Source organism: Pollachius pollachius, assembly GCF_949987615.1.
Source record: "Pollachius pollachius genome assembly, chromosome: 17".
Taxonomy (NCBI): Eukaryota; Metazoa; Chordata; class Actinopteri; order Gadiformes; family Gadidae; genus Pollachius; species Pollachius pollachius.
Window position 1 is genome coordinate 1426581 of NC_136950.1, and position 17214 is coordinate 1443794.

General features: G+C 41.3%; 1 protein-coding gene across 3 annotated transcripts in view; it reads right to left on the reverse strand.

Moving 5' to 3' along the window:
* Positions 1–4430: 4430 nt before the first annotated feature.
* The window catches only part of LOC307089090 (uncharacterized protein), a 37335-nt gene continuing 24551 nt past the window's right edge, over positions 4431–17214 (reverse strand). For all 3 annotated transcript variants that reach the window (XM_079755194.1, XM_079755193.1, XM_079755192.1), the window contains 2 exons: positions 10654–10744; positions 4431–4602 (listed from right to left, as the gene is read on the reverse strand). In XM_079755194.1, coding sequence (XP_079611320.1) covers positions 4532–4602; positions 10654–10744 — 162 coding nt within the window. In that variant the 3' untranslated portion in view covers positions 4431–4531. The remainder of the gene's footprint in view (positions 4603–10653; positions 10745–17214) is intronic.

Below are 17214 nucleotides of genomic sequence, written 5' to 3' on the forward strand. Positions count from 1 at the left end.
GGATGGCGCTATAAAGGTCCCAGGAGGAAGCTAAAGGACCCAGGAGGAAGCTAAAGGACCAATGACCCAGGACGGCGCTATAAAGGTCCCAGGAGGAAGCTAAAGGACCCAGGAGGGCGCTAAAGGACCCAGGAGGAAGCTAAAGGACCAATGACCCAGGACGGCGCTATAAAGGTCCCAGGAGGAAGCTAAAGGACCCAGGAGGAAGCTAAAGGACCCAGCAGGATGCTAAAGGACCAATGACCCAGGAGGGCGCTATAAAGGTCCCAGGAGGAAGCTAAAGGTCCCAGGAGGAAGCTAAAGGACCCAGGAGGAAGCTAACGGACCCAGGACCCAGGAGGCCTGACTAATAATAGTCCGAACCCTCCCAGGATCCTTTGTGGCCCTCAGAACCCGCATCCACTCCCACGGTGGCCACAATTTTAAAACACTTTACAGTTTTTCTCAATCATTTAAACACGTTTTCTGAAACTATAGCTCAATTTCTCAAAACTCTAAACACAAACCTGAGAAGAGTCAGAACTCCACAAATTTTTCTCAAAACTGTTTTTTTCCACTAAACAGTAAAAATCAAATGAATATCTCTTAGAGAGCATCAATTCAAGACTGGTGTGATCAATTCAAAACACTTCCATTAAAATACTAATTAAATATGTTTTGACTTCATGAGGCCATGTGACATATTCCACTGTATAAAATTGTTTAGAAATAGCTTTTTTTTTAAAAGTTGCAATTAGGTGGTACATAAAGAATAAAGACTGTTGCCATATTGTAATACAATACTGTGAATATATCATATAAATATTGCATTGACACAATCGTTTCAGAATAGGATACAATGCATATTTGCCTATCCAATGAGCTCCAATGGGCTAAACTCACAATCCCAGCTTCCCAGAGATATATTGTACACCTAGTAGTTGATACTTCAACATTGTTCTGACAATGTGGCCTATTTTGGCAAATTACAGCACAGTAATTGAACTGATAAGTAAAAAGAAAAACACTACAGTAAGAAAATGTTTAGACTGTTTTTTGCGGGATGTAATGATGAGAACAGTGCATAAGTACATAAAGGTAACAAAGCAAATATTTATTTATTACAGTAATACAGTAAAATGGTCAGCTGAAATGACTGCATAAAAAGCTTTTCTTAGGCAAAATAACTGAGGTGAAACAGATCTACAGGTAAATCAGTCTGTATCCCACCTCCGATCCTGATCAGGCCAGAGGACCATATCTACAACACAGTAGAGCTCACCTGAGGCCTCTTTTATGCTCTGACACATGATTGAAGTGTTTTGCCAGTTAAGTTTGAACAGGTGAGAAGTGAGTTAGACTTATTGGTAATTAGTTGTTGCGTTTTGAAGGCCAGTGTTTCCAGGTGAACCAAGTGTGCTAAATGATGAGAATTGTGCTTAGAGTTTTGCAAAAATGTGATTTAGAATTTCTATATGTGTGAAAACAGTGGAATTGTGCTTACGAGTTTAGCAGTCTGGAGTCTTGTAGTTGATACATGAGCTTCAAGTTTTCAGAATTGTGCGCATAGTTCCGTTTTTTGTGTGTTTACAATCAAGAGAAACTGTAATGTGGAATGGAGTCTAGTGGAAATAGTAGTTAGCTCCCAAAATGTGTAGAGTATAATGAAGCAATAAAGAAAGAGAATAAAGCCTAAGAATAACAATAGTTGAGCACCGCTTGCAGCACTCACCTAATTAGATATGAAATATTAGCTAACCCTTATCGCCAAATTAGTTTAATAAAATGTGCGACATTTGAGGCAAACGTTATTTTCCAAAGACTCTTTGCTCTTAGCAGTATATTGCTTTAAATGTAAACATTGACCGATGAAACGCTTGAACGATCATTGAGACTCCCACAATGCAGTGTTTCACAGCATTGTACTTTAAAACCTGAATACAGTAGATGAAAGTAGATGAAAGTGTTACAGTGTAGGATCATACATCACAGAACGTAGAATATACCTTTGTATCATAGAATGGATACGGTGTGATACCACAGTTCCCTCTCCTTCGAGTCCCCAGCACACAGCCGTCCTATCCTACGTCCCTCAGAGTCGAGACCACTGGGCTGTCGCTGTGCTTACTAAGTTATCGAGACCCTCACTGGTACATCAGGATGGAAGGCAGCCTGGGCACTGGGCACTGTGCCCAGGCACGCTTGTCTTTTTCAATTAATCCATCATACATGTTTAATTTTTCAATCAGCCTCACTTGTAAATGTGTTTCCTTTCCCGTTAATGGTTTATATTGCTTTACTTTCGATCACAAAGTGAAAAAAATGTCAGTTTCAATGAGGCATATGAAAGTATTTCAAAGGATTTATTTGACAATTCTATAACTTTGACCTCTAGCATGGGCTCCCCACAACAGTGTTCAGCGTGAACCATGACACCAACTGCAGGTTAGGCTGATGAGTCATCTGCTCCTCAGATCACATTATTCACATCAACTGACCATCTCTTATTTGTATTTACAGAAATCTTTACATATTTTATGCTCTGAATTTTTCAGTTGTTTAAACTCTTCATGAGCTGAAAAATTGTAAGGGCAACCATGTTGCCCTTTAAAATTGTTCAGTGTTCAGTGGATGGCAGCTAAATAAGTTAGCATAATGAGACATACTGGTTTAAAAAGTAATGCTCAATTGCATAAAGTGGCAGCAGCGAGCAGAGAAGTGCATTTTGTTAGCAAGAGCAGAGATAAACTTGATGTGGGAATACATTATTCACCCCCTCTTGCGCCCTATCACTCCCTCTCTTTCCACTTAAACTTAACGTAGCCAGGCGTGGAGCTTTTCCTTTTAACTCCACTTTGGTCTGAGGTAAATAAACGACTGGGAACCAACACTGCTTTAGATTACAGCCTGCATACCCCGTACCTACCTTGTACTACCCTTTACCACCTTGTACCCTGTACTACCCTGTATTACCAAGTACTACCCTATACCCTTTACTACCTTTGGGTTTCCTAAAGGCACAGCCCAAAATGACCCAGCTAATAAGCCACCCTTTCGCTCGTCACAGATTCATAACTGAACATGAAACCTGTTCAATCAACAATAAGAGTCCCAGTTGTGGCATGTGTAGGAATCCCTTCCACCTATGTAATCTCCATGTGCCCAGGACCTCCACCTCCACACTGCAGCCACACTGCCCTGCACCTGAGAAGTTCTCCAGGCACACAATGCACACTTCTTCCTCTTCAGAGTTGGATTCTTCTTTTTTCTGTGGGCTGAATCTTGGTTTTTGAACACCTTTCTTTGTGGTTTTCTTTTGTCAGATTTCTTTTTTTGCCTTCTGCAGCAGAGCTTTCTCGATTGCCTCCTTCTCAGGAGTGTCTGTAAGGATGACAGTGGAGGATAGATTCGTGGCCCTGTAGGAGTAGGTGGATCTGTAGGAGGAGGTGGAGCAGGAGGTGGAATAGGAAGGTGCAAAGTCACATTCCTGGAATATCTCCCTATTAAATGGCCATATCCCTGTGTTTCTAAATCCTGCCTGTCCATGTTGCTGTCTGGGGCGGGAACACACGGACAATGCCAGAGATGTCATAAATCGACATCATCGACAATTTCATCAATCCCGGATGCAATGTGATTTTGTGGTTTGATTTGTTTGATCAAAGCAGGCTCGTGGGTTGGGGACTCCGGCGGTCAAGTACCCTGCAGTCTGTAACTTATCCCATCCCTCGCCTGCAAGTCTCTCTTTTTCGATGTAATCAGCATAAGGCGGTCCTGCCCTGACTGACCTTCCTCCTCCCTGATCAGATGCTCCAGTATATTGTGTGGAACGCCTTTGTTCCTAACCCTTTCCTCACTCTTGGCATGAATACAAACAGTATACAATAGGTGATTTATTCACAGTATGAAAAACAATAATGGTTTACTTTTTGCTAATGACAATTGCAATAATATGACCTAATACTAAATAATGAAACGATCATGTCATTGCGTTATTAACTCCAATGATTACGTACCTCACAATGACGAGCATCTCTAAATGTAAACGTCCTAACGTGATCTTGGATGACCTATCCTTTGATGTACCCTGCAATGACCCGTTTGAAGAATTCTGTTCTGTGGTCAGTTTTGATATGGCTGCTTCACTTGAGGACAACTTGTCAAAACCGTCTCCAACCTGCCGTCCTCTGCTAGCTAGACACACTAACCATGACACATGCTAACACTCTCACTTAGAAGTCAACACCCAATGATTTCATTTCTATTTCAGTTTTGTTCTTATTCTAACAAAAGGTCAGGACAGTATGACAAAAATACAACTCATACAAAAATGTACTTTCATTCCTTGATAACTAATGTTTCTCAATAAATGTATCAGCACTTGTTCTGGACTTGAATCCGATTTTATTTATAAAAAGGGTAAACATTGCAACGTAGAGGCAAACTGCTAAGAACTTAACATAAAACTGAACATTACTTCATAGAAGTGTGTGTGTGTGTGTGTGTGTGTGTCCGTCCGTCCGTGTCCTGGACCACACAGCCACCCCGGGATCTAGACCTGTACCCGTGCGAAGAAGAGGAGAACAGGCTCGTCTCCCAGGTTCTCAAGGCTGTAGGCGTGTCCTGTACACAACAACAGAACAACACGTCAACACAAGACAGCAGACAAACATCAACACAACAAGACGACAGATCAACATAAGACAACAAAACAACATCGACACAACACAACAAGAAAACTGGAAACATCAACACAACGAGACAACAGAACAAAATCAGCACAACAATACAACAGACCAACATCAACACAACAAGAAAACAGACAAACATCAACACATCAAGACCACAGTGTTTCCACTAGGATGGAGTTGCAGCAGCGGAGGTTTAATGTTTTTTTTCTCGTTCGTAAATTTTTTGGTGTGCTTTGGCACCAGAAGGGCTCTTGAGGCCGAAGTACTTACAGTAGATTTATGCACAGTAATGAGCAGGGGAAATATGGAGAGATTGAACAAGTATAATCTTTAAAACAATTATTTACATTTATTTAACAAAAAACATATTATATCAACAACCACCCTATACAGTAAAATCACATAACACAAATACCACAACAATCTAAAAGGTCTGTGACTCAAACCAGTGCATCGTCCCACTCCCTGCCCTCTCCCCAACACAAAGGTTGTAGTAGGACCATGAAGAGGCCATGCCTCTATGGAACAAGTTTTGGGGCTCTAGAGTCAATAATGGCGACACTTGAAATTGTGCTAAAAAAAAATGTATATTGCCTTTTTTTAAATAAATTCCTTAAAAATAAGAAGAGATATATTTTTCAAAACTAAAGGTTGCAGTAAGACCATAAAGAGCCCATGCCTATATGGAAAACGTTTTGGGGCTCTAGAGTCAATAATGGCGACACTTGAAATTGTGCTAAAGAAAAATGTATATTGCCTTTTTTTTTAAATAAATTCCTTAAAAATAAGAAGAGATATATTTTTCAAAACTAAAGGTTGCAGTAAGACCATAAAGAGCCCATGCCTATATGGAAAACGTTTTGGGGCTCTAGAGTCAATAATGGCAACGCTATTGAAATTGTTCCTAAATAAAAAATCCTCAAAAATAAGAAAATATATATTTTATAAAACTAAAGGTTGTAGTAGGAACATAAAGAGGCCATCCCTCTATGGAACGAGTTCGGGCTCTAGAGTCAATAATGGCGACGCTATTGAAATTGTTTCTAAATAAAAACTCCTCAAAGATAAGAAGAGATATATTTTTCAAAACTAAAGGTTGTAGTAGGACCATAAATAGGCCATGCCTATATGGAACAAGTTTTGGGGCTCTAGAGTCAATAATGGCGACGCTATTGAAATTGTACCATTGTGGTCGTTTTCAGTTTTGCACTTTGCAGACGGTCCCTAAGCTCTTGGCTGAAAGCCGACAGCTCATAGAAGCCAATGCAATTCACCATTCGCTTAAGATGCCTTGTTTGGATAAAAACAAGATTGTAGCTGGTTCTCAAGGGTACTATATTTAGCTAGAGGTGTCAATTGTTTGGCATCGATGTTTCACTGATGATATATATATATATATATGCTTTACTCACAGGTGTGTGAATTGACCTGGATATGAAGCGTCCGTAGCGCAAAATAATATAACATTAGTTTTTAAAGAGATAAGCGGAGCTCTTCTCTCCCCTCCTCTCCGTTTATAAGCTTTACTCACAAGTGTGTGAATTGACCTGGATATGAAGCGTCCGTAGCGCAAAATAATATAACATTTGTTTTTTAAAGAGATAAGCTGAAGCTCTCCTCTCTGCTCAGTAGTGGCGGCATATAGGCGGCCTATATTTACATTTACATTTACATTCAGGGCATTTAGCTGATGCTTTTATCCAAAGCGACTTACAATAAGTGCATTTGTTACAATAAGTACATTTGTCATAAGAAGTGAAACAATATATCGCTGTCGGTACAGTAAAGATGTTCATAGAACCAAGTGCAAGTATTACAATCGCTAGGCTAACCCATTCCCCGTGTAAAGCAATGATAGCAGCAACTATAGATGCTACACAATTAAGTACCTTGAATAAGTGCAATGTACAAGTGCCAGGGCGTAAAACATTCAATGGTGGCTGTGCATTGGTTTCTATGCAGAGTCGAGGTGAACTCTGAACAGGTGAGTTTTGAGTCTTTTGCGGAAGCTGGTGAGCGACTCTGCGATCCTGACATCGGTAGGGAGCTCGTTCCACCACTGAGGTCTCAAAACAGAGAAAAGTTGTGACTTCGCTGATCGACCTTTGCTGGCTTTTAGCGATGGCGGTACCAGACGTCCAGCTGGGGTAGTTGAGCGGAGGGATTAGCCTGGCTATATGCACCTAGCAAGTGCATATTAGAGAAAACACTGGACCAACATTGACACAGCAAGACAACAGACTAACATCAACACAAGAAGACAACAGACCTGGGGGCTATTCCATCAAAGTCGCTAACGAAAGCGGCACTTAGTTGATTAAGCCCGGTTAGAACTAACGCCAACTTCCACTTGAGGCTAAAGCCGTTCCATCAACCCAGTTAAGCCGCGCCTTGCTCAGGCTACTTCAAGCCAGGCTTACGTTATCGTGGATTACGCACGCTCACGAGATATGTAACCAGCCCAGAACCGTGAATGTCGAATCATTGATCAAATGTCCGAAAAGGACCGAGCAGAACCTTTTCCAGCGGCAAACAGAAGCTGCTTGTGGAGGTCTATGAGGAGTACAAGCATATATATACATATAATAAAAACAGGGAGGCCGCCTGGCAATAAAATCGCAGATCTTTTGAATGAATAATAGTATTAAGCATGACACAATTAAATCTAATATTGACCGCATATTTGTAATCAGGGAGATAGTCTTGAGGTAACGTGTCGGACTTGCATACGGTCGTCCGGGTACAATCCCCAACTAATTAGTGATTTAGGAAGGATTACTGAAGAAATCAGACAACGTTTCATGCCATTTATTTTCCATTTCTTTGAATATTCTAAATTGACTGACCAGTTTTTTTCTTGGCTGCCTGCCGAGAAACTCACCTGAATGGAATTTATGTGGCTTCAATTTCCCATGCAGCAGTGTCTTTGTCATTGTGGCAAAGGCTTATCAGTAACATTAACTTTAACATTAACTTTACCATGGGTTTTTGCAAGTTATATTTGGGTTCTAGGGATATTGTAAGACATATTTATTATATAAAAAGTCAATTGTTAGGCCTAATTTCTCTGATATAAAGGAAATTACAAAACACAGCTCAAGTAAGTCTGACAGTTAGCCTGGTACCGACCAGGGTTATTTAGTCTGATAAATAGCCATGGTTACTTAGTGGAGATTCCCTTAAGTCACGTTGATGGAACGCAACTCTAGCGAAATAAGCCCAGCTTTGCCTTTAGCTTGGTTGATGGAATACCCCCAAAAAAGTCAGGAAGTTAGCATTTTGCAGACTTATTACTAAGCCCAGTTGTACTATGCAGCAGCCGAAGTACGAGTTTTTCCCAAAAATCTCCAGCTAATATAGCAATACATAGCCGACCTCTTCGTTGATTAGCTGCATACTTAGCTCGGAGTTGCTCTGAGGTATTCAATCGGTTCAACAAGTGGAAGCCTCACAAACTTTGATATTTAGACTACATGCTTGTTATACAGTTGTGGATAATATTTGCCAACTTGATTGTGTCTAGCCTACATTAACATTGTATCAACATTAGAAAAAATTTCAGAAATAATTGTTTGTTGGTTTGCAGACCTCGTCACAAATTTGTGACGTTTTTTTTTGCAAAAAACGTCACAAATCTTTTACGACACTGGCAAATTCATCAGCATAGGCACTACAGGTGCTGCAAACGGTTGATACGTTTATGGAAAAAAGATAATTAAAATAATGAATTTGGTGAGAAATTTGCTTTGTCTATACCATTCTCTGGGATATGGATAAGTAAAAAAAATACTTTTCTCCCCAATGCTGTGCAAGAGTCAAATGGCTGAGTGGTTAGAGCACTCGCCATGAGAGTAACAGGTTTTGATTTTTCTTTTGCTACCTGTTTTTGCTACCTGCCAGATGCTTCTTGTTACCTCAGTTCTAATGATAGATTTTTGATGTTTGAAGTCTGTCGATCTCTTAACAGTACCTGGGCTGTATATTTCCCCCCTCCTTTTGACAGCGAGGCAGCATCTTGTATTGTTGCTGCAGTATTTTTTTATTTTATTTTCAATTAATTTTCACTAAATTCACTCTAAAACCCACTGCCCAGAATCTTATCACATATGAAACAACCGCGGGCAACAATCCCTTTCTCCTCCATGTCGTGGTTCAGTCTACTTCAGATTGATGTGGAAGTGGAAGAACTAGAGACGTCTGAGAACCCGACGCAGTCATTTCAGATTCATAATATCGTCTGCAGGCGCACACAGCTTTTGGCTGTGATAATATATATTATATGATATAGATATCTATGTATAATATGATAATATTTAGATATAGAGCTCCAGGACTCCCACCGGAGAACCCAGAGTGTTCTAGAATATTTAAGGACACGGCCAATGGTGTGCGTGTCGCCATTGCGATACATCCACTGTAAAAAGAGCACATGGTACCGTGGCCGCAAGCTGCTCAGGGACACACCCCCACCCTGCTCTTTGACCCCCCCCTCTCTTCCTCATTTGCATTACAGCTACAGACACTGAAACGGCGCTTTGGGGAAAACTCAATGTGCGTCTGGCTCGTAGTGGCTGTAATTCTGCACCACGGCTGAATTTTGGGAACGTCTTCAAATACTGTGTCAGGGGCCCACTAATATCTATACTAAAGCATCCATAAATTAGCATGCCATGGGACCTTTAATAACTTCGGAGCTTCCTTTGTAGGGGAAATGGTTTTGGGGAACACTTTCCTATTAACCGTTGAGTCCCTAAGAGGTAGGTTGCAAAAAGAGTTAGCAACTATGTTTTTGGGAAACAAACCCCTGAACGTCAACACAACTTCAACACTACAAGAAAACAGACCAACACAACAACACAACAGCCCAACATCAACACAACAAGACAACAGAACCAACATCAACATCAACACAACAAGACAACACAAAAAGACAACAGTCCAACATCAACCCAACAAGACAACAGACCAACATCAACACAACAAGACAACAGAACGAGGCCCTAAATATAGGGCTAAATGCCCTACATTTGGCACTATATTTAGGGCTAAATGCCCTATATGTTGGGATCCTCAAAGACCAGACGCATTACAGAAACTATTGTCTGTGGTGTTGGAGAGCCGTGTCTCACCACCTCTATGTAATATCCTTCTAAAGTAAACGTGATTGTATTTTGGGATTATTTGAAAGATGCTTTAAAAACAAATCATTAAGGTGAATGGCGCTGTACACATGCTATGCAATGTCTGTTTTGAGGAAAAAGGCAATAGACATTTTATTCGCACCAAATTCAATTTTCTCTGCCAAAGCAGAACACAAACCATTAAGAGCACCGTCTAAAGAGACAAAGGATCCAAAGGGGCTTGAGACAGAGGCTCCAGAGGGTCCCTGGATAACCCACACAACACCTCCAAGAAGATTCCAGTGGCTTTAAGCATGTGAGAAACAGGCCTAACACGACTATCCCAACGCAAGAACCTATGGACCAGTGGGTGAGCAGTGGGAAAAACGGTTACCGTCACAGCCTTTGGGACCAGACAAAACGGCTGCCACATTGACTTTGATTAAGCCAAACCTTTCTCCAGTAAGCACTGTAGGAAACCAAGCACGCTTCGCACCCCACAGAAAGATGGGCCAATGTGGTTGCTGTTCCACCATTAAGAGAGCGCCCCACTTAACCACAGAGGGCGGAAGAGGAAGGCGCCCGGGCAGTCCTGCTGGCAGTTTCTGCCCTGCAGGATCAACCTCTCAGGAGCCTTTCTCCCAAGACACGAACAGGTCAGCCTGAGCCCCTCCGAACCTCTGCCAGACCATTCTATATTGCAATATATACAATTACAGGGAGAACACTGGATGGAATACGGCCTCTCTGGAAAGCGGTGATAGGAAAAACTTGTGTGCGGTGGGCTGCCAAAGTCCAGCTTATTCACACTGATGGCTGGAGCTGCAACCAGGAGGTGATCATGCAGGAGACAAGACACTTACCACATGGGACCACGAAGGATTGGCCGCCCCTATAGCGGAAGTCCACCGCGTTCAGGGTCAGAAGCACGCGGTTGGTCGACACGAAGAAGATCTGGAAAACACACAACAGAAATGTTGACTAGAGGCCAGAATTCAGATCAACAACAGAAATGGAAACAAAAAGTTATAATTTGAACGGTAATTAATTTTCTCCACTGAGGCCATTTTAAAACTTCCGCTACGGACCGGAATGTTATGCTAATTCTTCCACTGAGGAATTTCAACACCAGCTGCAATCCAAGCATAAAAACCAGGGGGTTCCTGATCAAAGAATCCTGAAAACTACTATAGAGGGATGTCAGTGGACCAAACCAACTACAAAGAGGTCTGTAGACCAAACCAACGTCAAAGAGGTCTGCACACCATCATCAACTACAAAGAGAGGTCTGCAGACCAAACCAACTTCAGAGAGGTCTATAGACCAAACCAACTACAAAGAGGTCTGCAGACCAAACCAACTACAAAGCGGTTTGCAGACCAAACAAACTACAAATAGGTCTGCAGACCAAACCAACTACAGAGAGGTCTGCAGACTAAAAAAACTACAGAGAGGTCTGCAGACGAACCATCTTCAAAGAGGTTTCAAATGCAGTAACTAGTAAAGTAATCTCATTACAATTTACAAAAGTAACTAGTAATAAGTAACTAATAACTTTTTTTGAGTAACTACCCCAACACTGGCCTTACCCCACACTTTTGAGTGAGCCCTCGCTTTTGAATGGGAATTCTTCCCCTACGAAATGCGACAACCCTTCAAGACCCAGTTACGTCAGTAGTCGTTTATGGTGTTTACATAAATACACGCAACGAGTTTGTTGCCGGTTGTTTTGAGTTTCACAATGCCGGCTTCATTAACAAAGAAGCCCGTCTTTGTATTAAACATATTTTGGCGGTTGCGAATCTGAGAAATGTGAAGAAAAATTGGGAAAAAGTCCTGTTCTCGGATTCAATATAACAGGTGGTCCTACTGGAGTTGACAGTTCCCTGGGAGGATCACATGGAAGAAGCCAATGAGGAAGCATGCCAGGTATGCCAACTTAGTAGAGGAGTGCCGCCGCCGGGGTTGGCGTGCCCGGTGTGTGCCATTAAAAGTGGGCTGTAGAGGAATCGCAGCGCGATCTCGCTGCAAAGCAAACAGCCTGCTTGGAATCACAGGTGCACGCAAGAGAAAGGCCTACAAGAACACCAAAGAGGCAGCTGAGAAGGCCTTTAGATGGCTGTGGATCAAGAGGGGCGATCCGTGGGTACAAGCTACTAAGACACAAGTAGAGACTTTATCAATCTCGGCTGGGTTGCCTGGGTGAGGGTGTATGATGTTGAAAGACCCAAAACACCCAATGACCCCAGGTTCCATCACTGATGATGTGTCTAAGTGAATCAATAGATGTATATTTAACCAGATACAAATATTATTCATGCTCACAATCTTGATTTTGCATCATACATTGTACCAAAAGATATTATATAAAACCAGAATAAACATAACTTGAGGTAGTGTGCCATTAATGTGAAAAATATCATACAAACAAGAACCAGTGATATAATGGTACTAATTTAGCATGTTACAAAAAGGCATTAACAATCACATTTTAATAATACAACGACTTTTTCCAAAGGGGGCCAAAAAAACGTCGGTTTTTAAACCATCAGCGGCTTGTTCATCTTTCTTTCTTCCGGCGCGTAGCCACATAAGGGCCAACGTGGGCCAGTGCCACTATGATTGCCAGCTGGCCCACCCTATTGGAAGTACCGGGCATTAACTTGGATTCAAGGAACAAAAAAAAATAGCCCATATTATTTTCATACAAAGTTGCGTGAGAACTATTTTGTTTCAATAAAGTATATGTTACAAATTATATATTTATAGAATTATAATATATTTACAGAAATGCTTACTTCGTTCATTAAATATTCTGCGTTTAATTTTGATTGGGTAAAGCTAGGTAGGCGGCCGCAGTGTGCGTCCGTAAACTGTGTCCACATTGCTGGAACTTCCAGCTATTCTGTATTCTAAAAAAACTTTGTTGGCCTCATTATTTAAGAAACCAAGATTTGATTTTACCACTACCGAAAGGATCAATGCCGACAACGATGACTCAGTCTCGTTGTCTTCAACCTTGCCCACAACTACCTCCATTCCTTGTTGTTTAGCTCTCTTCATGCCTCCGAGTATGAGTAGTTCTCCATACTCTTCTGCCAGTCAGTCCAGGGGTCCGCCTGCCGACCTGTCTACCCAGTCCAGTCCTTGCCCCAACGCATCAGCTCTCTCTGAGTCAGACCTAACCACATCCAGCACATATGCACGGAATTGTAAATCCCTGAAATGTTGGTTGAACTCAATAGCCTGGTCAGAGGTTCTTCTGTTATGTTTTGTTATTTTGAGTAGTACCTTCTTCAGAATCAATGTTTTGGATTCAGGCTTTACAGGTTTTGTAACATGTTTACAAAGCACTCGCAATAGCCTACAACCTTTTGTTAATATTAAGCACAGGCTACTTTATTTGGTTCTCTTCTCCATGGCGTTGACTAGCTATTTGACAAGTGTGTATGTTCGATATTAAAATCAAATGCATGTATGTTGCACCTTAAATCCCCCCCGGGGATGAATTAATTAATCGTCTGATCAGTGATGAAATCATGTGTTTAATTTTGGGACAATTGCTTTACTGCCTATATTTGAATCAAAAAAATGGAATGTCCAAAATAGGGGCACACCCTACTTCACCAAAGTCCACCCTGTTGAAAAATCCAGGCTACGCTACTTTACTAGGGGTTGGTGGGCTAAGGGCTACCATTGCAAAAGAGGTGCCTGAGGTGGAGGGGTGGGCTCTGTGGTGGCAGCGGCCTCAACGATGTCCTGAAATAAAACACTACAAATGATAAGGAATTACAGTGGGGCAAAAAAGTATTTAGTCAGCCACCAATTGTGCAAGTTCTCCCACTTAAGAAGATGAGAGGCCTGTAATTTTCATCATAGGTATACCTCAGCTATGAGACAAAATGAAAAAAAAAAAATCTTGAAAATCACATTGTCTGATTTTTAAAGAATTTATTTGCAAATTATGGTGGAAAATAAGTAAAAGGTCATCTCAATACTTTGTTACATGCCCTTTGTTGGCAATGACAGAGGTCAAACGTTTTCTGTAAGTCTTTACAAGGTTTTCACACACTGCTGCTGGTATTTTGTCCCATTCCTCCATGCAGATCTCCTCTAGAGCAGTGTTGCAGCATGTTTTTGGGCCTTCGCTGGGCAACACAGACTTTCAACTCCCTCCAAAGATTTTCTATGGGGTTGAGATCTGGAGACTGGCTAGGCCACTCCAGAACCTTGAAATGCTTCTTACGAAGCCACTCCTTCGTTGCCTGGGCGGTGTGTCAGCCACGTTTCATCTTCAGTGCCCTTGCTGATGGAAGGAGGTTTTCACTCAAAATCTCACGATACATGGCCCCATTCATTCTTTCCGTCACACGGATCAGACGTCCTGGTTCCTTGGCAGAAAAACAGCCCCAAAGCATGATGTTTCCACCCCCATGCTTCACTGTAGGTATGGTGTTCTTTGGATGCAACTCAGCATTCTTTCTCCTCCAAACACGACGAGTTGAGTTTTTACCAAAAAGTTATATTTTGGTTTCATCTGACCATATGACATTCTCCCAATCCTGTTCTGGATCATCCAAATGCTCTCTAGCAAACTTCAAACGGGCCCGGACATGCACTGGCTTTAGCAGGGGGACACGTCTTGCACTGCAGGATTTGAGTCCCTGGCGGCGTAGTGTGTTAGTGATGGTAGCCTTTGTTACTTTGGTCCCAGCTCTCTGGAGGTCATTCACTAGGTCCCCCCGTGTGGTTCTGGGATTTTTGTTCACCGTTCTTGTGATCATTTTGACCCCACACGGTGAGATCTTGCGTGGAGCCCCAGATCGAGGGAGATTATCAGTGGTCTTGTATGTATTCCTTTTCCTAATAATTGCTCCCACAGTTCATTTCTTCACACCAAGCTGCTTACCTATTGCAGATTCAGACTTCCCAGCCTGGTGCAGGTCTACAATTGTGTTTCTGGTGTCCTTTGACAGCTCTTTGGTCTTGGCCATAGTGGAGTTTGGAGTGTGACTGTTATAGGTTGTGGACAGGTGTCTTTTATACTGATAAGGAGTTCAAACAGGTGCCATTAATACAGGAAACGAGCGGAGGACAGAGGAGCCTCTTAAAGAAGAAGTTACAGGTCTGTGACAGCCAGAAATCTTGCTGGTTTGTAGGTGACCAAATACTTATTTTCCACCATAATTTGCAAATAAATTCTTAAAAAAATCAGACAGTGATTTTCTGGATTTTTTTTTTCATTTTGTCTCTCATAGCTGAGGTTTACCTATGATGAAAATTACAGGCCTCTCTCGTCTTTTTAAGTGGGAGAACTTGCACAATTGGTGGCTGACTTTTTTGCCCCACTGTATATGGCAGAACTGGCTGATATGGCCATATTTTATGGACAATATATTATAACTGAGAGATGGATGGATGGATAGATGGATATATCTATGATAATAAATGAAATCAGACTTTGGTTTGTCAAAAACTATATCACATTGATCAAACATTCTCCAGGCTACATAGCATTTATAAAACAATAACTATTGTTTACTTGGCAAGTGATTATAGCTAATCTTCCAACCTGGAGTCCCTAGAACATGGAACATATGGATATCAATGTCACATTGCTCAGACTCCAAAGACAACAACTTTCAAGTTTCACAGCATCAATCGAGATGCCATCAAAAGGGGGAAATGGGACATGGTAATATGTCCAGTACTGACATGAACTGTCATCAATGTTTAAATATGTCCAGTACTGTCATGCACTATCAATGTTTTAAAGTTTGCTAGCTAGCAAGTTTGCTAGCTAGAGCCATGCATACTAGCGATTTTGTGGGTATGCTTGTTATAAAGAAAATTTCTATACTACATTGAAACGGCATAATGATAATGCGATGGTCATCATTTTTTTATATGTTTATAACGAAGAAACACTTACATTTGTGGTTTTCAATCCTGTCGCATCTCTCACTGCCTGATTTTTCTTGATTTTCTCGCAAGGTATTGTGCGAATTTCTCACAACCCTCGCTTTTGAGTGTGCCTCTCAAAATTCGTACTCAATGAAATGACTATTGGGACAGCCCTACACTACTCGTGAACGAGCAAAAGCGAGGGGTTGGACTAAGGGCTAGGGCCAAGGGGTGAATTGGGATTGGGCCTAAGACCCTAAATAGGACTGTAGCAAGGACAATGGCTGCGTTTCAGTTCGCCTGCATTTGAACGCATGCATGCACAAGACTTGATAAGTTCCGCCGGAACTAGTCAGAAACACGTCAAGTCGGACACAGGTGCACTTCTCGTAGTTCGAACAAAGAAGATGGCCCACCTAGTGGCGCTTGCTTTCTGCGCCAGCACTGTTCTCTTCTAGCGGGGCTTCATCCCACTACACTAAAGCCAACCGTACCCTAGGAAGGTGTTTAGATAAATAAGTATTCACAATAGAGGTCAACTTTTTTGCAGTCAAGGGATTTTGTTCGCCAACTGTCGTTTCATTGAAAACAGTCTGAAACCCCTTTCCGTCATTAAACATAAATTTGAGTGACAAAGTGAATGTTCACCAAGTTGTCTATTTTTAATAAGCATAGTTTGGGAGAGGGCACGCCTCTTTGAAAGGAGTTCCACGTAGGGCTGGGCGATATGACCAAAATATTATATCCCGATATAGGTCATTCATATCCCGATAACGATATATATCACGATATAGCACATTTTCTGTAAATTCAATGAAAAATAAAGTTTAGATAAAATGACAACATGGAAAGGCCTATTTCGTATTCCATTTTGAATTATATACTCTACAAATAAAGATAACTTACTCATGATTATTTTTCTCCTTTTATATAGAACCTTTGTGCAAATTATGCATGCAACAAAATATAAAATATGAATGTATAAATATAAAAAGGTAAATAGAAAACACTTTTTTGGTTGGTTTTCAAAAATATTAAAACCAACCATACCAATAGTCTTTAACAGTTGAACTTTGTATTGTAGCGGCAAACAAAAATGAATACAGGCCTAACATAAATATTGGTATATAAAATACGAAATGTAAACATGGAACACTTTCAAGTTTAAACTAAAGCAGCAAAATAAGGCTCACAATATAAATATATAGAATATAACAAGTAAACAAAACACTCCTTCAAGTTTAAATTAGCAGCATTCTATGAAAACAACCAAAGTGCAACAATGCTTCAAAATGCCAAATCTCAGGGAGTTAGTTTTACAGGTTGAGAGCCAGGAATACAAGCTGGTCAACTCTTTCTGGTTTAAGTTATGACCTCTGACATGTCACAATCTTCCCACTTGTACTGAACGCCCGCTCTGATGGGGCACTTGTGGCAGGGATGCACAAGTATTTATTCTGCTGAGGACTCTCTGCTTGACTGAGGGGCCGTTTGGCTTTGCTTTGCTGCTTTTTTAAAGT